The following is a 23,739-nucleotide window of genomic DNA, read 5'->3' as shown; positions in this document are numbered from 1 at the left end:
TCTTCTGGTTTTGTCTCCTCATGTACAACACCATTTTGTCAAGAGGCTACATTCGATTTATAATCAAAATGAAAAGCTTCTTCCTCAAAGCAAAGGTTTTATCAATTACTCCTTTAACTTGTTCTTTCTGTTTCAGAGCCTCTCTCCTTCTTTTATACTTCATATTTATCAATAGATTTACAACCACTCTACTATGAAATTTCCTGGCCCTGATTCTGTCTCCTGGTTAAGGTGTGTCCATCTTTGTTACATACTTTCATCATCTTTGCAGGTGCCCACATATATTTTTAAGAAATGGCGTTGTCCTCTTACCAGTAACTCTTTTTTCTTTCACCACTTTTTCTGCATTTTCTTCCTTTTGTGTCTCTGTTCTGCAGAACTACTGCAGATATACTGTAGTTACTTCTGTTGCTTTTTCCTATGAGCTTTTTTATGCATTCTAACTGTCTTCAGTTATGTAGATATTGTTCTGTTAAAAAAAATAAGTTTATTTACAGTTTTGCTTTAGCCAATGTACCAACTACTTTACTACCGACTTACATATAAAACAAAACCAGTGTTTAGGTTATGTTGCAGTTTTAAATCTACAGTTAAACCTATCTGTATAACTACATGCAGTTACTGCAATATATCAAACACAAAGCAAAACACATAACTTACTTGGTAAAAGACCATTTTATCCCTTCAGTACTTAATTTTAAAATGAACATCAACCAAAGTTCTTTTAATTTTATCCCCATAGTGTACAAGTACATACAGTGGGCCCGATTCACAGAACTAACTTAAGACAAAATCCTAAACTTACTACTTTTGGTATTCACAGAAGTTAGGATTTTATCTTAAGTTTGTCTTAAGACAGACTTAGGACAGACCTAAGTTAGGATTTTATCTTAAGTCTGTCTTAAGTCTGTCTTAAGACAAACTTAAGACAAAATCCTAACTTCTGTGAATACCAAAAGTAGTAAGTTTAGGATTTTGTCTTAAGTTAGTTCTGTGAATTGGGCCCAGTGTCTTTATACTGTAAATCCGAAAACACAACATAAGAGCTATTTGTGTGCCTGTCTACTGCTCTGTTATGGGTGGATTTTGTGTCTCAGTACTTTTCTACTTAGATGCATCAGATTTAAATTTTGGAAAACGGTGCATATCAACATATATATAAGTCACCATATGGATATAAAACACTACATATTCCTCACTAAGGGCCATATGTAGAGAAATACCATTTACCGATTCTAAAATACCGAATTTTACCGATTCGGTATTTTAGAATGGGTAAATGGTATGTAGGTATTCATTCGGTAATTTTTACCGAATCGGTAAATACAGATTCGGTATTTACCGAATCGGTAAGAGGGGGAAGACCTACACAGGTGGCAGGTTGTCACATTGACACCCTGTTGCACCCCTGAATAGGGCATGGGTGCACATGTGGCACACATACATGCCCTAAGGGCATGTATGTCTGCCACATGGCACTGTTAAAAAAGCACAAAATTGCTTTTTTAACGGTTTTCGTTATTTACCACCAACTTGTAGTTGGTGGTACATAACAAATCCTTACAAGTGAAAAGCACTCACATGAGTGCTTCCTACATTTCAGATTCGGTAATTTACCAAATCGGCATTTAAGAATTCGGTAATTTACCGATTCCTTAAATTACTGATTCGGTAAATTACCGAATCTGAAATGTAGCCACCTACATCTCAAATGCCTAATACCGGTCGGTAACGGCCGAAAGTTGGTAATTTCGGCTGTTACCGACCGGTATTAGGCTTCCTACATCTGGCCCTAAATCTTATAAATTTATGTGGTTGTGATTGAGTACATCAATACTCCATGGATGATTAAATGATTGCATAGGTAGTACCTAGTTAAATCCCTTCGGATACAGGTAGTGCCTGGATGATTCCCTGAGAATGTGAGAACTCAGTGCGGTGTTCCATATCTGCATAGTTATCGCCTGCATGTTTCTATGACTATATCACTACTATCTGAGTGTTTGGATGAGTGTATCAGTAGGGCCTGGATGATTAGATAAGTGCATGACTAATACCTCAGTTATTCAATACATGCATAGATAGTGGTTGTATGATTAAGTTAATGCAACTCTTGTGCATGGATGATTGCAGGAGTACATAGATAGTTTATAGGTTATTTATAGACTACATGGATAGTGCATTCGTGATTGTTTAAGTGCATGCATAGCCCCTTGCAGATTAGATGAGTGCATGAGTAGTGTTTCAGTGATTGGATGAGTACATGGCTACTGCCCATGTGCATTTAGTTGAGTGACCAGCTAGTGACTGGGTCTTTAAATAAGTACATGAGTAGTGCCTAGATAATTGAGTAAATGCATAAGTAGTGCCTGGCTGATTAGATGAGTGCATGACTAGTGTCTGGGTGATTGCATGAGTCCATTGTTAAAGCTTGAGTGATTAGATGAAATAAAGTGTACTGCTGGGGTGATTGTATTAATACAAGAGTATTGCTTCAGTAATTAAATGAGTGCATAGGTACTGGATGGGTGATAGGTTCACTTCAATGGTACTCCCTTCGTAATTAGATGAGTGCATGAGAAGTGCCTGAGTGTTTGGATGAGTGCATGGGTTAAGCCTCAGTGTTTGGATGATGTAATGGGTTGTAAGTGGGTGTTTGGATGAGTGCATGGGTTGTGTCTGGGTGTTTGAATGACTGCATGGGTACAGCCTTGATGATTGTATAATTGAATAGTTAGTGCCTGGGTGTTTGGAGGAATGCATGGGTAGTGCATGCATAGTTTAATGATTACATAATCAGTGCCTGCATGATTTCAAGAGTGCCTAGGTAATTGAATATGTGCATGGATAGTGCGTGAGTCAGATGTGATGATATCTGTGACTCATTGTTTAAGTTCTTCTGTCAGTCTCACACTATCTGCTTTAGTGTAACTATACTTTTCTACTGAGCTATGTGTGAGTGAAGTCTAGATATCTCACTTGATATATAATTTGATACATGGCTGTCTAGGAGCACGCATAGTTCTATTGCTCAGCGTGCACATGCATCCGTACGTTTCTAAAACTGAAAACAACTATTCTCTTTTTTTAAAGCACAAAGCCTTTTCTTAAGGGCATACCTACATTATTTCTCAAATATTTCTTGTGTCTTTAACACATATATTCAGTAGTTCTCAAAGAAACGTTACACACCGAATGAAGCTAGCACAAGAACTCTCAAGAGACATTCTGCACTATTAACCAGAAAAACCATAATGCAGCATCTAAACCTATGCAAATTGGTCATGTAAGTTAAAAAACACATTTACAAACACTTTCTAATACATACCTAACAGGTATTACTACTTTATAATTCAGATACAGGTCCAGCACATTTTCTTATCTTTTATTCATGACTAAACTACTCCGGTTTAATAATGTGACTAAAAGTACTACAATTCCCAAAATGCAAATAACATAGATCTGTTGGTTCCTGACATGATGCTTAGACCTTTAGAATTGTCATTTTTGAAAGGCATTGCTCATTGTAACTTTCAACAGTACGAACATCTTAAGCACATACTCTCTGCCACATACAGTTCATCTGATATATTTTTTTTATATCACTGTGATACTCTTTTTTATCACACTCCCATATCCATCTTCATTTCTAATGTAAATTTTTTAAATAATTAAAAAGTAATGTGCATACCAGTGAACTGAGTTTGCAGATTATATTGTTGTTTTAGCTCTTTCTGGATAGTTGTGATACTGTTAAGATTTGTAAAAACTAAGCACAAAAATAATGGTACACCCCACTCACCAGGGACGTATTCCGATTAATTTGGTAGCCCAAGTAACTCTTGAATAGGTCGGGAATGTGAAGGATCTGTGGGATAGAGAAGTGGGGCCTCGTTATGTAGAGCAAAATATCATCTGAATTTCTCCCAATTCTCTCACGTTCCTGATTCCCCATATAAGGGGGTCCTGGTGTATCCAAGCCCACCAGGAGCTCCAAGGCAGAGGCAAAGATCATCAGTGACAGGGGGCAACCCTGTCGTGTGCCCCTGCATAGAGCAAAGGCACATGATAATGCACGGTTCACGCTTACTTCTGCCATATGATCATCATATAATAGGCAGACCCACAAGCAAAATTTAGGGCCAACCCCATTCTAGGTAGAACCGCGAAGACATAGGCCATTTGTCGCTATTGAAGGCCATTCTTGCATCTAGGAAGAGCTCCATCGCCTCCTCCCCCGAGTCTGGTTTTGCAGTCATAGGCATCACTCAATTCAATTGCCACAGGTTTATTTGAGTGCTCCATCTCAGGATAAAGCTGGACTGAACAGCCAGTATGTTGGCCTTGGCCAGCACCTTGAGTTCCATATTAAGTAAGGATATAGGGCGGTATGAGCTGCAGGCTTTTGGGGCTTGCCCTTCTTGGGAATCACCATGATTGGGGCCGTCCTCTGGTCTATCAGAAGACCTGACATCCCTCACAGCCAGGAACATGTTGAGAAGGTGAGGCACAATCTTGTGGGCTACATATTTAAACAATTCAAGGGGGAGGCCATTGGGCCCACTGCCTTGCCCGATTGGTGTCCTCTGAGTGCCCTTTCAAGTTCTTCTACCATCAAGTCCCGTTCTAAGGCCTCTCTTTCCTCCTCAGATACCAGCTCGTAGTGTTGAGGTCACTAGGAGCTCCGTACAGTCTCCCCCTGTGGGATTCGGATGTGTACACGTTCTCATAATATGTTGCAAATGTTTCAGCTATGTCTCCACTCTTAGTGTGTACCCTATCCTTGTGATTGTGTTATTCGATGATCCAGCTTCTGCTTATGTCCCTTTTATCCAACCTTACAATAAGCTTGGTAGCCTTATCGTCCATGATATATAGCCTCATCTGTACTGCTAAAGTGTGGCCCCTTGCCGCATTCTCTGGAATATCCTTCAATTACCACTCTCGTAGATGTAGGCAATGGACCCGATCTGTCCCTTGGGCCTCCCCCCTCAGTATGTCATCCTCTAAGGACCTTTCATGCCCTTTCCTAGGTCTGGCATTGTCAGTTAGTCAGTCAAACAAGCTTTATTATCGGCTGTACGGCCATAAAAGCAATACAACAGATTAGATGTCCTACATAGTTATAAAACAGCATTAGCATAAATATGGTATCACAATTGAGTCTACAATGCTTAAAATATGAAGTTAAAACAATCGAATAAGTTACTATAAAATCAATAAAAAAAGAGAAAGACACTACAATTGAATAATCAGGTGGATACAATGGTGCTAGGCTAAGACTCTGACCTTCTGATTAGGACCAATAGTAATACCACAATTCAAGTTTGTGAAGGAGAGACCGCAACCACGCGTCTCCCTAATTCTATTGATTTAATCTTTGCACTTCTAGTACACCACATAGAAAATAGGAACCTGAAGGTGACGAATACCATCAAAAAAGATGATCATATTTTAGGATTCTGTACACCTCCAGATAGTTCCTAAGACCCAGATTCTTACATAATTGAACAATCCATTTAGCTCTGGCCTTTTTATATAAAGGGCAGAATAAAAGGACATGCAAATCGGACTCTACACTAGCAGCGCACCCTGGACAACCCTGGGCAGGGGTAGGTACACCTATCCACTTGTTACTGTAAGCCCTTACTGGAAGTGTTCCATATCTGCATTGCAGATATCATTTTTTTGCTAGAATGGTCTGTATATAGTCCAAGAACTGCTCAAAATGGAAATCGAACTTAACCTCCAAGAATCTAGAACTCAGTACGCCTAGAGTGCTATTTCGTAATAAGCTAGCCAAGCGATAATCCTTAAGGGCAGATGCAAGAGATTTTTTAGAAAGAAGGGGACAAGTCTGTTATGGTAGAAGCCAGATGTCTGCCCTCCCTAATGCGTAGCAAAGATGTCTAACTTGCGTAAGCCAAGGAATCTTCCTCACCCCCAGGATAGATAACAGATCCTTCAATTTCTCTCTGTAACTGAAGAGCTTGGGTGTGCTCCAAAGACGTCTGCAAAAGGGAATGGGGCGGTTGGCTATTATATCCAAGATAGGGACCATGCTCAAACCAAGTCGCAATGGGAGGATAGGGGTGCTCTGGGGAAGTCTTAAAAGGGGTCTGAGAAATCATTCTCAGTTGAGGACATAGGATTGGCACTAACATGCCCCCAGAGTTCAACACCATAGAGCGCTCCTCCCCTGGCTTGGGTCTTATAAATTTCTATCGGGGGTCCTAGGATTTTCTGGGAACAGTCATTATAGACCTTAAGGATACCCCCCGATGCTTGTGCCAACTTCAAATTGGCTTTGGCTACGTGGGTCCCCCAATCCATCCGGTCGTTCATGGTCACACTAGGTTGTCAAATGTGGAGGTTCTCTCGAGGGCCATACCGTCCTTATGGGGGTGAGGGCAATTTACTGTACTGGCATGAAAACCATATATTTGGTTTTGGAGGGATTAATCTCCAGATTTCTATTTTTACAAAATTGACAGAACGCTTCCAATGTTTGCTGGATGCCCATGGATGATTTAGACAAGAGGCACGTATCATCAGCGAACATGAGAGCTGGTATCTTGCGATCTGCCAATCAAGGAGAGTCTAAATCTTTCTTGCCCAGAAGGTCAGCGATCAAGCCATTAACAAGAAGAGAAAAGAGGGTGGGGGCCAGCACGCACCATTGCCTAACCCCCTTTCCACGGGGAATGGAGCAGAAAGTTCCCCCTTTTTCCCATACCCCACCCTTGCAAATGTACCTTGGTGCAAACGTTGGAACAAGTGGCAGAGATATAAAGGAATACCCTTTTATTTCAATATGGCCCAAAGCTTATCTCTTTGGACCAAATCGAATGCAGATCTTAAGTCTACGAATATCAAATACAAACTACCCCCCACCATAACCACAGCTTTCCAATGAATTAGTTGAAGTCTAAATAGTTGGTCGATGGTAGAGACCTTAGAACGGAAACCGGCCTGTAGGGGAGTGAGGATCCGATACTTGTCCATCCAAGACTGCAGCTTCGATAAAAAGAAGCGGGCGAACAGTTTCTGTAGGACGTCTATCAAACTAATCGGACGATAGTTCGCCGGGTCAAGAGGGGAGCCCTTTTTATATATGGGTATGATTTCTGCCTCTAGCCACGTGTGCTGTACCTCCATACCCTGAAGGATGGCATTGAACAGCACCCAAATGTAGGGAGCTCATACCTTCTGTTCACTACGGAACAAGTCTCCCAGGATTCTGTCCAAACCCAGGGCTTTCCCTAAGGGTAGACTCTTCAAGACCGCGACTACTTCTTTCATGGTACATGGCGGGGCTATCAAATTAGAACTACCGGTGGCGGTGGAGACGAGTGTCCCCTCAGGTGTGGAAGAAAGGTCGGTGAATAGTGGCCTATTGGTTCGGGAGTACAGTTTTTTAAAGTGCGTGTTCCAAACCTCTTCACTTAAATTGGGCACAATAGCAGCACATCCCTCAACCATGCCTGTTTTAATTAAATTCCAAAAGGCCCTAATCACGGCTGTCAAGTGTTATTTTGATGGTTGCCCATCTGTCTACCTCCCAATCTTGCTTGGCCTGAGCGATTGTGTTCTTGTAATGAAATCTTGCTGTTCTAATGCTTACATTAGATCCACTTTTGACCTGCTTTAAAAGGGTACATTTCGCCAATCTACAGGAAATATTGAACCATAAGTTGGAACGCGTGGGGCGAGCTTTAGGATTGGCGGAGGTGTAAAAAAAGGTTGCTTGTTTATTAGAGAGGTCTTGATGGATAATCTTAAAAGCAAGTTGGTGTGATAGGTCAAGTTTTTCCACAGGGTGACTAAGAGCATTCTGTAAAAAAGGGACAGCATGTTGGTATAGTGCAGCAACCTTATCAACTAATTGGACCTGCTTATCCCATCTGATTCGTCTACCGCTAGCGGTAGCAATTAAGTTCGGACGGTAAGGGGACTCCTCAGAGGGGGACAATTGGCTATGACCGATCGGAAGCTTTAGTTCTAGTGACAAAAGATTATGATCACTATCGTGTCTATTATTTACGTTAAAGCCCTTGATATGGGTCCAAAATTCAATGTTAACCATTATGTAATCTATCGTGGTGCCTCTGACTGGTCTATTAAAAGTGAGTTTGCCGGGTGTATCTGAAGGAAATCTTCCATTACAGGCTCTAATTGAGTGGGAGATTGTGAGATTATTTAGCTGGAGGACTAAATGAGTCCAACCCCTGGTTGGGTACATAGTGCATTCAGGGATGGACCATACAGAATCCTCTTCCTGGGTGACAGTAGTGATACCATCTAAGGGTTCATAGTGGCAGTTGAAATCCCCACCTAATATTTTATGAGTTGAGGCAGGAAGTGTGGAAAGGAGTCGATCCAGCATATTTAAAATAGGGGAGGCCTGAGAGGAGGAAGTGGGACGTGAATAGACATTGACTACTGCTATCTTTAAGCCATCTGTAAAAGAAAGGAGGATGCAAAGGATATCAGGGGAGTGAGTGTCTTTCACTTTTGCTGAACAACCCAGGTGGGTTCCCACCCAAGTACAAAGTCCCCCATATGGTCGCCCCCTGGTCCCCTGGCAAGCGGGAATATAGTAAGTGGCAAAACCCGGTCTGTGGGGGGCTGTCAAGGCCCAAGTTTCTTGAAATAGGCAAAGATCGTACTGATCTATAAGCGTCCCCCCACTCCGGGTGATCTAGTTTAGAGGTGATACCGGCTAAGTTCCAAGAAATAAGCATAGTCTTATGGTCCTCCTCTGGGGGAATAACTGTGATTAAGGGTGGACGCCTAACCATGGGGGGACTAATGTGAACTTTTCCAGAAGAAACATTAGGACTAAGGGGATGTTGAACAACGCTATGTGGACTCAATGCCTTCCACCCTGTAAGTCTATTATTTGTAATGGAGATAATCTCCCCAGTTGTCCCCCGCACCTCCGGGGGATTACCTTCGGTAAGGCAAGATTTTTCCCTCCATATTTTAGGCATTGATAATGGTCAATCTACATAATTCAAGGGGCTGAATCTGTTCTCTAAGGGGATGGTAATTGCTCTACCCTGTGCTCCGATTGCTTCTGGTCATTGGATCTGGTGGATAGAAATAGCCCTGGGGAAGTGGGTAGATTGTGCCAGATGGATTATTACTACCCCAGTCGAGTATAGGATTGACCACCCCTTGATCCCTAAAGTTAATGACCACACAGTTCCCAACAATATCCTTGCATTTCGACCCCAGCCATCTGACTCTACGGGCAAACAAAATTTCTCTCTGGGCTGGTCCTGTAAGTGGTCTATTCCTATTCAGCCAATGAATGGTCTTGTTTTTGAGCTCTGCAGAAGATTAGCTTCGCTCAGACGTTAGCGATGGTACCCTTGCAAGTACGTCTACATATGGAGATGCTGCTGGGGGCAAGTCCAGACAGGGTAATTGATGGTGATATTCAATGGAGTTCTGATTGTGTTTACTACCAGGTGGAACTAATAACTGAACAGGGTGGTTCAAGTTGTTACCTTGGAAGTTAATTTGTGGGTTCGAGGGGATAGCCTCATTTATGTTGTTAAAACATGCTTTGGTTGAGCTGGGAGCGGAGGTACACGGAGTCACATGAGATAACACAGGGGCTGGCCTTTCAGCGTGTGGGCCCTTGGAGATAACAAGACCTGGTGAGAAATGATGATTACCGTGAGGGGCCGTATCAGCAACGTTAATCCCATTTGGAGCATTAGAATGGGTACCTCCCACACCCCTTGTGTTCAACAGTGTAACAACCTTATCGATCCGACTCATCACTGTTTTAAACTGCGTTTTGATGAGTTGTTCGAGATGCGTTTGCAGATCAATTAAAAGGTGGGTTGCCAAAACAGGGGGTACAAATGCAAGATTTGTGGGCACTGTGCCCACCTGAGAACCCTCTGGTTATTTGTTAACGACTACTGATGTTTTATTGACGTGCTTGCCTTTCTTAGATCTAGTGTGGCGCTTATGGCTCCTGATGTTAACTTTTGGCGCGTTAGTACTGGGAGGTGTGGGTGTTAATGAGTCGTTTATTTGGGGCTGTTCACACGGTATCTCGCTAGTAATTAGGTCAGCGATAGTGCCCGGTGAATTGGGGGGGGGATAACCTGGGGGCCCTTGTGTCAACGAGGCGTTGGAGATTAATTGAGTAATTGAAAGGCGTCGTTCTGTGCTCTCTATGGCACTTGACACTGCTCCGATGGCTTTTTGCAGCATTTTATCGATGGCAGTTGGATTAGTAGATAAGCCAGTTGAGAAAGTTTTTTGCAGTGTCGGAGGACGTGAGCTTATGGTGTTGGATTTGCCCATTCTTACAGCTGTGAGATAAGATTCAACAAAGGTAAATGCAAAAAGAACCCACGTTTTACGAGAGAAGAATAATATGCCTTTGGTTGTTTAACATTGAGTGCCCCAACCAACCCCAGCCCAGACCTATGTCCATTCTTAATGGGCCCCTACAAATAGTTCAACAACTTATAACAATACCATATATGATACTGTGATCTGTATGGGATAGCCCAGTCCAGTCTCTCCCAGTCACGGACAGGCACAGACAGGCCCGCCCTTGGTCCCGGGCTTAGTTCCGGCTTCGTCCTGTGCCGCGTCCCGCGCCGCAGAGAAAGGGGAGTGCCTTTTAGGCGAGGTGTCCGCGCCTCCCCCTGACCCGCAGTAGGTGTCTGGGCAGTGATGCACCCTGGGGGCTGTAGTCCAAAGCCTGAGTGTAGGCGGTGTAACGGTCATTGCTCGGGGTGGCAGGCAGCCCTCCTCCTCTCACCGCAGCCTGCACTCTCCGCCTCGCAGGTCACCTGGAAGGTCAATCACAAAGATTCAGAAAAAACTCCCGCAGCACAGGGGCAGAGGCAGCGCTTTTAGGTGCTGTGACAGCGCCACCCCCTGACTCGCAGCAGGTGTGTGGGCAGTGATGCACCCTGGGGGCTTTAGTCCAAAGCCCGGGTGTAGGCGGTGTAACGGTTGTTGCTCGGGGCGGCAGGCAGCCCTCCTCCTCTCACCGCAGCCTGCACTCTCCGCCTTGTAGGTCACCTCACAGGTCAATCACAAAGACTCAGAAAAAACTCCCTCTTTTTTCTTGACCCCAATAAGAGCCTGGATGTGCCCACGTAGCACTCCCTTGTATGCTTTCCATAGGGTGCAAGGCGAATCCACCGATCCATCGTTGTGTTGGAAATAATGTTCAGTGCCCTTCACTATCTGGTCTTGTATCTTCCTATCTTTTAAGTGCCACGCCACTATTCGGGGTGGCGGAGCCTTCTCCCTGGCCAGTCCTGTGAGAGGTAATTACTGGGGAGTGGTCTGATATACCTTGCGCTAAGTGTCCTGAAAATGGGCCACCCCATAACAGTGAGTGAATATGTAATCTAATTGAAAGAAACTGCCATGTCTAGCTGAGAGGTGGGTGCATTGGTGCTCAGTCCTGTGTTGTGACCTCCATGAGTCCACCAAACCATGGAGTCCGAAAAGGATTTGAGGGGGGTCCCACCCCGAGTCTCTTCCTTTCCCTGCCTTCTATCTTGTGTCACAGAGACCACATCATTCATGTCACCACCTAGGATCAGGGAGCCCATTGGCATATCCAAAAGTGAAGCCCTAAGTGGCAAGAGCATGTCAACCTGTATCCCTGGGCGCAAACACATATCCCAGGTTACTAGTGTGTCCCTCCCACAGACCAGTTTAAAGTGCATACCTATCCAGGGGGTCATACCAGGTTTGGCCAGGTGTATATGATGTTGCAGTCCTTAGCAAGATACTTGTTCCCCGTGACCCTAAGGTTTAGCTCATATGTGCCTCTAGGGTAAAGCCCCATCTATCCAGGGCTCCACAGCGTTGACCCTTCAGGTGAGTTTCCTGGAGGAGGACTAGTTCGGGGGCCTGTTGTTTAATATATTGCAGCACCAGGGTGTACTTTATTCTGGAGCCCAGACTGTTGATGTTCCAGGACATGATTTTTAGTTCCGAGTGATTGCGTACTTTATTGTGTTGGTCTGGTCGGTGTCACTGGTGCCTACCAATTCACCTCGCCCGTTGTACGGCCATCCTCCCCCGGTCCACTCATCCTCCGCTGTTTTGCTGAGCTCGCCGCAACTACTAACAAGACAATTCTAAACCTAACCATTCCCCGAACCCCCCTTCCCTGCTACCCTGCACTGTGGGTCGAGAACTACCCACCTCCCCAATTTACAGAGCGCATGTCATCCTCAAGTATAATTTAAGCATGTCAAGGGTTGGCCTCTTTACCCACCTAATCTCGTTTGTAGACCCTCAGTGATCGAAGAAGACCCAGAGCTACCTGCTAGTGCCCTGTGGAGCCATGGAAACATCCTACATGTCTTGGAGGGGGCCAGTGACTGTATGTCGGTCAGCCTATTGACCGTACTCCTCAATATTAGCCAACCTAGGCCTCCTCCTCCCCCAAAGACCAAGACCAGCCCCCGTTCCTAAATGACACAGTTGTACTCCATAATGTCACGATCAATGTGCCCCTGGTCAAGAAGTTCACAGTACCTCTCTTTCCCCATCTCAGCAGGCCTTACCAACCAAGCGGAGCATCAGGCCACGAGTCATTGCCACGAGTCATGTGCCAATCAGTTAAGTCACTTCTGGATCTGCCTCTTCAGCTCGTCGACTGTCGTCTAGTCTTGGGTAGCCTCCACCTTGATCGCTCTGAGTGTTTTTCTCGGGGTCCCCATGGTCGCCACTGCTCCTGTGTTCGCCATCCCTATATGCAGCTCATTGTGTTTGCTTTGTTCGTCCTAAGTTGGCAGGGTATGCCCAGACGTGGGTCCCTGGCTCCCTTTGCCACTGGATTCAAGCTAGCATGGTTGATGAAGAGTGTTACCCAGAAACCGGTTTGAGGATGCTTGTGTCCAGTTCAGGGAAGACCTGGCTTGGCAGTTTGGGCTGGACTGTTCCCATGAGGCACAGGGCCAAGTCTGATTTGCATATAGCTGGGTCTGAACTAAGGTGTGGAAGTGAGCTAAAGAATGATAATGGATTCAACCCAGATCTGTGACTGGGGGTGAGTGTCTGAAAAGTTTCAGCGTCCCATCCATCATCTCCTTGTGTTTGCTTTGCCAGCATTCAGATGCCAAGCCATGCTTAGCTTTTCCGGGAGTGAAGCTACTGGAGTCTGGGGGGGCCAAAGTACTGAGGGGCTTGGTGCCGTGGCCGAGAGTCAGGAGCTGTGACCTGTAGTCCCACTGCTGAAAAGGCAGTGCACGAATCGGCGAGAATTCTTCGAAGCTCAGGACGCGGAACACTACTCGGACCCCCAGGAACATGGAGCCCACTCGCTCACTTCCTCCATTATACTCCGCCCTCCACAGCCCTGCCCAGCACAAATCCTCAGGTACGGAGAACAAAGCCCTGGCATGCAGCGCTTAGGCTTGCTGTCTCTGCTCTGGTCTTTGCTGAAACTGGCACCTGCGTCAGCTGCGGCTATAATAATATTTACAATTGTGAGATATGCCATTCATATGTTGTGCCAAAATAAGCATCTCAGCCATGAATGAGCTGTCACATCACAGAAGACAATTGTTAAGATGAAGAAGATGTTCTTAACTAATATAAAGTTTACCTGTGAACCTTTGTCAGAACCAATTTGGGGTGGTGCAACAGGGCAAGCAGTGATTACTGGGCCTCAGATATGGAGGACTGGGCCTTTTACCACAGATGTTTTTTTTTACAACAGCACAAAGTACACCCCACCACAATTGACGCTCATGATAGTGAGGGCAAGTGGTCCAAGTGTCTCAGGATTGTAGAGTTGTGGTATAGAATGCCAGCAATTAAGCAACAGGCACAATAAGTGAAAGCCCTGCAAGTGTCGTCATTTAAGAAAAATAAGTGCTTTAATTACACCAAAATGTAATAGGGCACAAAGAGAAGAAGTAGCACTATTTGACTGCACACTAAAAGGTTTACTGTTGAGAAGCAGAATAGCTTTCCTGTACTCTGTGACCCATGGGTCGGCCTGCAAGCTTTGATTATACAGTTCTTGAATTTGGGTTGCATTTATCTTTCAAAGTCCCATCAAAATCTGTTTATACCACAAAGAGTCATTGTTTCTCATTATTTGATGAGTATCTCTCTCTGAACTTTCAAATGCAGGTAGGTAGCTGCTGTGCTCAGGTGATGAGCAGTCATGCTCACAATCACTGGAGCTTGTTTCAGCAGAATTGCTGCTCCTCTCCCTTTTGAGTCTGTGAAGACTGCAATAGCTTGCTGAAGGTAGTCCTGACAAACGGATCAATCGCTCTTGTCTGAGGCGCTGGATGAGGTCATCGGGTGCAACAAAGGAAGAGTCAGCACACGTCCTCTGTATTCCACCATGGTAGTAGAGCAGGCTTCCTGGTTGAGTGTTATTTATGAAGCTGTTCTTTGGTCTGTCTTTGGTCAGGCAGGAAGGCCATGAAACTCTTGGGCTCGCACTGGTCAACTCCGGACACAGGGCATATTATCAAGAAACAGTGTTAACATTATCGCCGCTTTAGCGGCAGAAAACTTCAGTTAAAGCGGCGATAATGGGCTTGATAATACACCCTTGTGAATTCCCATAGAAGCCCATGTTCTGGTGTGAACATGGGCTTCTATGGGAATACTGTACGGCGTATTATCAAGCCCATTATCGCCGCTTTAGCATCAGTTTTCTGCGGCTAAAGCAGCGATAATGTTAACGCCGTTCTTGATAATAAGCCCAAAAAATCCTTTGACATTCTGATTCTTTTGCTCTGCTTCTCTCCCCAGACTCAGTGGCTGGACTTCTTCTTGGGGAGAGAGCTCATGCTGGACAGGAAACTCCCTTTCCTCCTCTCAGTAGGCAGAAAGGCACTCAGGTCTCAGGCAGACCCACAGCTTCTCCATTAAGAGGTGCAGATTTCAGGTGTGGTCCCTTTTCCTCTGGGAGACTGGCTATCAGTAATACCAACCCTGTATCACAGCAGCTCTTTGAATACTCTATGCAGTGCCTCTGTCCTTGGTTAGTGACATGTCTTGTAACTGGAGCCAAGTGTGAAGGTTTGCCCCCCCCCCCTTTAGACATACTTTTCAGACAGAGGATGTGGGCCCACTTTCTAGTGTTCAGGAACTGGCTAGGGATCGTCCCTTGTTGATAACTTCTGCATTGCAAACAATACTTTGTGTAAGGTAGACAAATAGAGAAGGATGCCAGTGCACAGTCTGGACTTTACATGAGTGGGTTAATGAGTATAAATCTAATACTTGTTGCATTAAGAGCAACCTTTGTAACTTCTTAGTGGGTGCTGGATACTGAGTTCATTATGTGAGCATGGACATAAAAAAACATTTAGTAACCAAATAAAAAAGCAGATTTCAAATGTCATTTTCTGAATGTTACCTTATGCCCTTATTCATTGATTACTCCAGTCATAAGACGAGTATTTCTACAACAGGTCAAATGCGATAATGCTATATGCTTTAAATGTATCTGTTCAAATTTGGGTTACATATTTAAGAGACCCAAAATATTTTTTTTTTATTTCAGCATGACGGAAAAACTAGGGACACGTCTAAACCACAGGTCAGAAACACAGAAAATGAATATTTAGCAGTTTAAACTACTTTAAAAAAATTGAAGCGAGGAAGGAAAACTTGTCTCTATGAAAAAGTAAAGGGTGGGTGGGTCACCATTTCCTTCTTCGGCTATAGTCCATTAAATGGTTGGATGGGTTCTATTTTTTTGTGAATTACCATTTTGACCAAACAACATGTTTGATCAAGTGTTAGGACATTTGTTTTTTTATACCAAATAATAATCATAGAAATAATTTATATTGAGAAGCAGGAAAAACAAATAGGAAAACGTTTTCACCTCACAAACAAAATGATGTCTATACCATAAAACCCACGTTTAAATTTAAAACAAGGCTTAACCTTTCAAAATGCAAAACAGGCCTTCTTGTCAATTGGATTAAGTAATTGTATTTTTTATTTAGTTTGTGCAGTGCACATAAGCCTGGAGGTTAGAATTTATAGAAGTGTGTAGCAAAGTAAAAAGTAATACTGAGAATCATATTACAATTGACAAGAATGTCATCACTATATAGAAGAATCTCTCATTTTTCATTTTTTTGTGTTTCTTACAGTTACAGAAACTCGGTCTTCCACGTTACAGACACCATGAGCATCACGGTAAAGAACATGGAAAGGTTCAGATATTTTATAAACACCGATATGATCCAAGCGGAAAAATTATCAATCTTCCAAAAGGCATCAAAGACTACCATACGGAAAAGCATGAGGAGAACTATGGACACGGATCTATCTCTGGTGAACCTCAGAATCACCCTGCCAAAAAACCTGATGAAGGCTCATCGCCAGAACACAAGGGGCGAAACCTGATCCCTTCACCTCCCAGAGGACCTATTGGTTCAGTGGAGTACTATCTTATGATCAATGAGACTGATGTTTTTCCCTCCCCAAGCAATCCTGTCCCCTCACATCCCATAGATCCCCCTGGATCTTCTCCAGGTCAAGAGGCTGTTGAGCCAGAACAACCTATTGTCCCTGGTGGTATTGGTCCATTTCAGGATCCAGAACCACAGCCATTTCCCCTTCACCCTTCAGATTCAGCAGGATGCCCCTCAGATCCTGAGCACAAATTTCCCCTCATTTCATCCTTATTCCCAAAACCTTAAATGAATGTTGATTTAACAAATGAAATGAACATATCATGTTTACTCCCTGTTAATGAATACTCTTTCCCAGTAGCATAAAGTGATTACAGGACCTTGCTATTTTTGTCAGTACTGGATGGTCAAACGCAATAAATAAAAAATAACATCTTCTATTGGTTCCATTACTTGTTGTAATAATATTCCTTTGTAATTTCCTTTCAGTTGTGCATTTAGTCATTCGTGTCTCCTGCTGGCACTTCTGTCTATGTATATGTGAGATAGAGCAGATATGCTAGGATTGAGATTCAGCTATTAACATTATTAAATGTGATACCAATGTGATGCACACCAGAAAAGGAACTACTTTTCGGTGAACAAATAACGGGCACTATCCTCACCAAAGTCCAAGATTTTTTCTTAATTAATTTCATAAAGACAAATGGCAGAGCTGCTCTTCTGGGACTTGAACATGTCACCTTCAGTCAACCCAGCTAACATACTGGCTAAGAAATACCAAAATATCTATTTTTAAAGGTAAAATTAACACAAGCACTAATTAACTAATGAGAAGGTGCAATGCACAAGATCGGGACGGTCTGAGGATTTGAAAGACATTCTGAGCATTTTTACGACTTAGACAAAGGCTTATTAGAATAAAGTTGCGCAAGACAGGATTCCATGTCAAAACTTCATGGTTTTATTTAAAAAAATATATATAGTCATTACAAAAAACAAAAGTTAATTAGTTAGTTAATCATGAATTTGCTCAAACAAAACAGACTAAGTCACATTCTGCGAGAGGAATAACATAAGGTCGGACTCTGAAGAAATCCAACGCAAGAACTAAATATAATACAAATAGACTGACTGATGGATAGTTCCCTCTAATGTATGCCAGAAGGATCTAAAAAATTCAGATGTTTTTATAAAGCTTCAGGATACTGATATGCACGTCATTATTTCAGAAGGCATGACAGGGTTGGACTTGCAATGTTAAACAACAAGGATCGAAAAATATTCAAATACTTAAGATACTTCCAGAGAAACCTACGTCCCACTAAATTTCACTGGTTAGCCTGTGTAGAACTAATTTAGGAAATTAGTTGGCATGTTCATATAACAAAGCAACAGTATTATGTACAGCTTATGAATGACATGCACAGAACCTCTGCTGGAAATCTTGAAAAGCTACAGAATTAAGAACTTCCTCAACACGGCTTACTTGACAGAACACAACACATTACATGGCAGGCACCACTGTTGAGTGTTCTTTTTCTAAGATTTTATTGGAATGGCAAATCACACAAGCATACAGAGAGAGAGAGAGAAAGAAAGACAGGCTATGCTCATATAGGAAAACACACTATTATACTGCAAATTTGAACAGCTGTCAATGCAAACTAACTAAGGACTAGTCAGGCCAACAAAACCACATCAAAAGAATGCATTATTTCTAAATAGTTAAAACCCTTCTCCAAATTCAAGATATTGATTTTTTTATTTTACCCATAAGGATGAGTATCATTCTCACTGCTCCTGTATACTTGCATTTCTCTAGACCTGAAGTACCTTTCCACTGACACCTTGGATCATTGAAAATGTACTAGTGATCCTGTTAGAAATGGGATTTCTGGTTGGCTGGGGTATGCACCTAAGCCAGGTAGAACCCACCACTCTAGTTAGGTTAAGGGAGTTACATCCACAAGATAACCCCTGCTCACACTCTTGGTAGGTTGGAAGAGCAGTCAGACTTACACCAGAGGCAATGTGTAAAGCGCTTGCGCAACACACACTCACCAGTGACACACTAGGCACACCACAAAAAGAGATTGCACCAAAGATTATATAAAAATTTCCGCTGTATTATACATAAGACACATTAGACCTCAAATCACATAAACCACTTTCAGGCACATGCATCAAAGCATTTTGCGATCGCAAACGGTGCGAATCACAAAAATCGGCCGTTTGCGATCGTAAAAATTGCTTTTGGAATGCATGAAACAAGTAGCCCCTCGCAATTTAAGAAATCGCAAATTTTGCGATTTCTTAAATTGCGATTGCATTTAAGGAATCGCAATTTACGATTCCTTAAATGTAATGCAAGAAAGTGAAAAGATTTGCGATTTCGCAATTAAGAATCGCAATTTACCATCACATGTAAGGTGATGGTAAATTGCGATTTTTTTTAAAAAAAAGCATCAAACTGCATTTTTTAATGTCCCATGTTAAGCACACACATGCCTCTGGAACATGTGTGTGCGTAACATGGGTGCACATACCAATTAGAGGGGTGCAACAGGGTGTCCTTTGGACACCCCTGCACCCTTGAATTCGCATTCTCCGTTTGCGAATCGCTAATTCCGATTCGCAGAATGAAAATGTCTTCCCATTCATTCCTATGGGCCTCTAGGCCCATAGGAATGAATGGGGAGGGATTCCTTAATTGCGAGTTGCAATTTGCGAGTCGCAATTAAGGAATGTTTAGAAATCGCACATATTTCTCCGATTTCTACATGCATAGGCATTTGCGAATTCTTCGCAAATGACTACAATGATGTATGTACCTGTTTGTCACTAGACAATTGTCATCAAATTACATAGGTCATGAACCACGTTGACTCCCTGTGCCAACCAGGCAACTGTCATAGGAATAAAAATGTGTGCAAGTAAAAGAAAGGTTCTTATATGCACGTCATACACACACCACTTTATAAATAAATGAGCCTACTCAATTATGCAAACCTACCATCATATCCAGTGCATTGTTACACATATATCACCTTGAGGCATATGCCAAATACATTAGATCCCCATTATTTTGATCACCTTCACAGATCAGCAAACCCTGGGCATTGTATTAATTATTCCTACATTACCGGCCGTTCACAAAAAGGGCAACCTTAACAATCTGGGCCTTAGCTGTTATCAGAGGCAGCCCGGATTGAGGAACGTCTGTGCGCTACCACCAGACGCGTGGTACCAGCTAATAAATAACCCGGACCTTATTTATGAAGGCCTTGCGCCGCCGGTGCGTCACTTTTTCCCATTTTAAAAGCGGCGCACCAGCGGCGCAAGGCCTTCATAAATAAGGCCCCCTCTTTATTAGCAGCCAAGAATAGCGGAGGCTCGTGCTTATGCGGACCAACAGGATGTTTGTAGTGCAGCCTCTCCTGCTGCAATAAATGAGAAGCAAAAGGGTTCGCTGGCGATGCTCACTGGTGTGGCTGCAAGGTGGCTGCACTCTTCCTTTCTGAAAGCATCCTCCGGAGCCGGTGTCTGCTAATCCGGGCTAGAGGAAGTTCTCTCTCCTTTGGAGAACTTCCTCGCTGCGAGGGCGCACTCTCCATGGCATCTTGGTGGTAGTAGGGCACAGGTGAACAACAGCCATTCTTCCAGCTTCTGCACCCACGTTAACGGCATCGGTTGGGTTACCAGGCAAGGCCTTGCACTCCTGCAGCCCTCACTTCACTGTTGAGCGGCTGCACTCGCCTTCCTCCGATTTCCTATGCCGCAGCAGATTGGCTCAGCCTCGAACTCGGGCCCACGGCGGCGCAGCGCCCATGTGGAGTAGTAGTGCTAGAGGGCCTCCCCAAGAGGCGGACTGAGGCGATCTCAGAAAAACAAAGCCAAGTGATTTTCTCCACTTCAAAGAACTTCCAGGAAGCACAGGTAGTTTTAAGTGAAAATAAAATGCCTATGAATCTCTTGGAAAGTAAAGCACCCAGAGCTCTTAGTGATAAAGCACACTGCAAATTTGATGTTCCCGAGTTTCCCAGGACAGGAGGCCAGCACACAAAGCGTTGGAGATTTCTTTCCCAAGCAGGATACCACAGTAGGGCAAATAGAGTAAGTCGTTTTCATACACCAAAGACAGAAGCAGCAACTGCAAGCCAACCCACCACTCACTCAGAAAATTCAGCGCTCCTCACGCAGTCCTTACGCTCTTCTTCTTGGTAGGGTCCTCATGTCCATGGAAGCAATCTAAAGTCCTGGGGTTTTAGGTGCAATACATGTACCCCAGTTTGTCATTGTTCTCTTTGAGGAAAGGGTCTCTGAGCTCAGTCCAAATCAGTTCTGTTCTCTTTGGTGTAGTATCACTGCAGGAGTTGGAGACAGCATTGTGCAAAGAAGACACTGTATATTCAGGTATAAGTGAAACTCCCACCACTCCTAATGCAGCCAAGGTCTATTCAAGTCAGCCCAGAGTCACACAGGAAAGGCAGGACATATCAATACACTTGAGGGCTTGAGGAGATTTAAGGACCTGCGTGAGCTGACTCCCCACCAAATAATGTAACACACAAAACAAGCCACGGGTCCGGGTTGGGAGGAGGTGAGTGTGTCATGCAGGGGGAGAAATTCCCTTTTTAGGACGTTTCCCCTTACACACCAGAGGTATCATGCTTCATCATGGGGTTGCCTCCTCACACGAAAGACCTAGGGGCCCATTATGATGTCGGGCGGATTGCCCCTAACAGGCTGGCGGTAGCCACCGCCAACCTGGCGGGGGCAATCCGCCCGACATACACACTCGTTTTCCCCCCGCCATATTAGTATGGCGGGGGGGACCTCGGCGGATGGAAAGACCGTCTGCCGCTTTTCCGCCCCGGTCGCCTTGCGGCCGGGGCAGAAAAGGAGTAATATGGTGGTTTTGTTTATGGTTTTGCCGCTTTGTTTATGCACATGCATCAATGCATCTTTAGCATTGTGGCGGGCGGTGCAGAGAGCACCGCCCGCCACAATGCTAAAAATGCAGGATGTGCCCGCCACTGTGGCGGACACATCCTAATACCCCCCCACGGGACCCCCACCCTTATGGCGAGCGGTCCCAAATTCCGACAGGTCATCCTAATGGGCCCCTTTGTCTTCGTGTGGGCTACAACCCCCTCTCTACAAAGGAGGAGCTCAGGGATGTTTTTATTTGATCAGGCAGGGTGTACTAAACCCCTACGTGAGCCGGTTGTGTGTGTGGAGCAAAAGAGTGCAGTGCTGTGGTGTGAAAGATTAAAACTGGTTACAGGGTTAGCTATATTGTGACTTTATTCAGCTACCCGGTGTCAGGATTAAAAACAGTGAGGAGCTGATGACACAAATGCTGACATTAGAGGCACATGTGTAGCTAGACCAACATGTTTCGGCCGGAGGACCTAGGTAGTGTTGCGGCCTTCTTCAGGGTCAGTTTGTTCAGCTACTGCAGCTATACAGTGTGTGTATGTGAAAAAATATATGAAACAACATTTGAATAAATCAAAGGTTTGATACTGAACCAGTAATCTGTTCAGTATGGACTGCATACAAGTGCAGTGGGTTGTACAGTTCACTACATCTGTCCAGGCATATTAGCCATGTGGTACATGCAACAGAGACACAGGGTGTGTGGGTCCTCTGGAGGGCGATCCCCAAGCAGGGATCCACCCACTAAGACACCAGGGAGGGGGGACGGCCCCTTGGGTAAGGGCTTTTGCTCTCCCCAATCAAATTGGCCATATTCAGTGTTTCTGCCCCCCGGGGGGGATTTTTTTGCCGCCATATTTATTTAGGGTCGGGCTGCCAAAAATGGGCACACCAATGCCCCCACCCCCTTGCCAAAATTACAGCCTTTCTGCCCCCCCGGGGGGAAGATGGGGCAGTAGCCCCCAATCTGCCCCCCCGGAGGGCAGGAAGCCCACTAGATGCAAGGGATTTTTATTGGGGCAATTTAATTAGGGTGGGGGCTGCCCAAAATGGGCTTGCAAATACCCCCACCACAATTAAAGCCTTTCTGTCCCCCCTGAGAGGCAAATGGGAGCTGTAGCCCCCCCCGGGGGGGCAGAAAGCCCACTGGAAACCAGGGATTTTTTTGGACAATTACACTTAGTTGTGGGGGCTGCCCAAATGGGCCATGTCAATGCCCCCACCCCCTCTGCAAACATTACAGCCTTTCTGTCTCACCTGGTGGGCAGATGGGGCAGTAGCACCCAATCTGCCCCCCCGGGGGAGGCAAAAAGCCCACTAGATGCCAGGGATTTATTTTGCCAATTTCAATCAGGGGTGGGGGCTGCCCAAAACAGGCATGCCAATGCCCCCACCCCTGCCCACTAAAATTCAGTCTTTCTACCCCCCCGGGGGGCATATGGGGGCAGTAGCCCCCAATCTGCCCCCGGGGCAAAAAGCCCACTAGAAACCAGGGATTTTTTTTATTCATGTAAGGGTGGGGGCTGCCCAAAATGGCCATGACAATACCCCCACTTCCCCCAGAGAAATTCCAATATTTCTGCCCCCGGGGGGACCAGAAATCCCACTAGGCACCTGCGATTACGCTGGCTTTTTTATGGCTGAGGGTGGGGCTGCCCAGAATGGGCATACCAATGCCCTCAACCCCTTGGGGGCATATCGAGGCAAACCCCTCCCCCGATTCCAGCCCAGGGCGACAAAAAGCCCACTAGGCACAGACTTTTTTTTTTAGCAATGTGTCTACCTGTGGATTTTGGGCCCTAGCACAGCTGGCACATAGGGAAACCTCGCAAACCTGTACATTTTTTAAAACTAGACACCAAGGGGTATCCAGGATGGGATGGGGTGAGAGACTTGGCTGGCTCTCACCAGAATCCCTTGCAAACCTAAAAATGTATCAAAAAAAAAAATCCCCTCACATTTATGTGATGGAAAGTTCCGGAATCTGTATGGAACCACAAAATTCCACCCACCCCGTATCCCCCAAAGTCTTCTGAGAAAAATGGTACCTCACTTGTGTGGGTTGGCCTCGTGCCTGCAACATGAAACGGCCCAAAACACAACGTGGACTCGCCACATTTTTTAAGTGAAAAATGGCCCTTTTTTGCAAAGTGCCTAGCTCGGAGACCTGGGGGAACGCTGGGTGGTAGGAAATGTGTGGATCCACGCAGATTCCAGAACTTTCCCAGACAGAAATTTGCGAAAAAAGTGATTTTTTTCAGCTAAATTTGAGGTTTGCAGGAGATTCTGGGTAGGGAAACGTTGGGGGACCCACGCAAGCCATACCTCGCTGGAATGCCCCAGGTTTCCACTTTTCAGAAATGTGTGGGTTTGGTAGGTTTCCATAGAAGGC

The 23,739-nt window shown here is 44.6% G+C and overlaps 1 protein-coding gene across 1 annotated transcript in view; it reads left to right on the top strand.

Moving 5' to 3' along the window:
* LOC144792135 (fetuin-B-like) overlaps positions 1 to 16,841 on the top strand; it is a 183,761-nt gene extending 166,920 nt beyond the window's left edge. Inside the window, exon 7 of the mRNA XM_078667011.1 lies at positions 16,140 to 16,841. Within this exon, the coding sequence (XP_078523137.1) occupies positions 16,140 to 16,691 (552 nt within the window). The 3' untranslated portion in view covers positions 16,692 to 16,841. The remainder of the gene's footprint in view (positions 1 to 16,139) is intronic.
* The last annotated feature ends 6,898 nt before the right edge of the window (positions 16,842 to 23,739 follow it).

Source organism: Lissotriton helveticus, chromosome 11 (genome assembly GCF_964261635.1).
Source record: "Lissotriton helveticus chromosome 11, aLisHel1.1, whole genome shotgun sequence".
In the NCBI taxonomy this organism is placed as follows: domain Eukaryota; kingdom Metazoa; phylum Chordata; class Amphibia; order Caudata; family Salamandridae; genus Lissotriton; species Lissotriton helveticus.
This window is presented reverse-complemented; position numbering and strand designations above follow the sequence as displayed.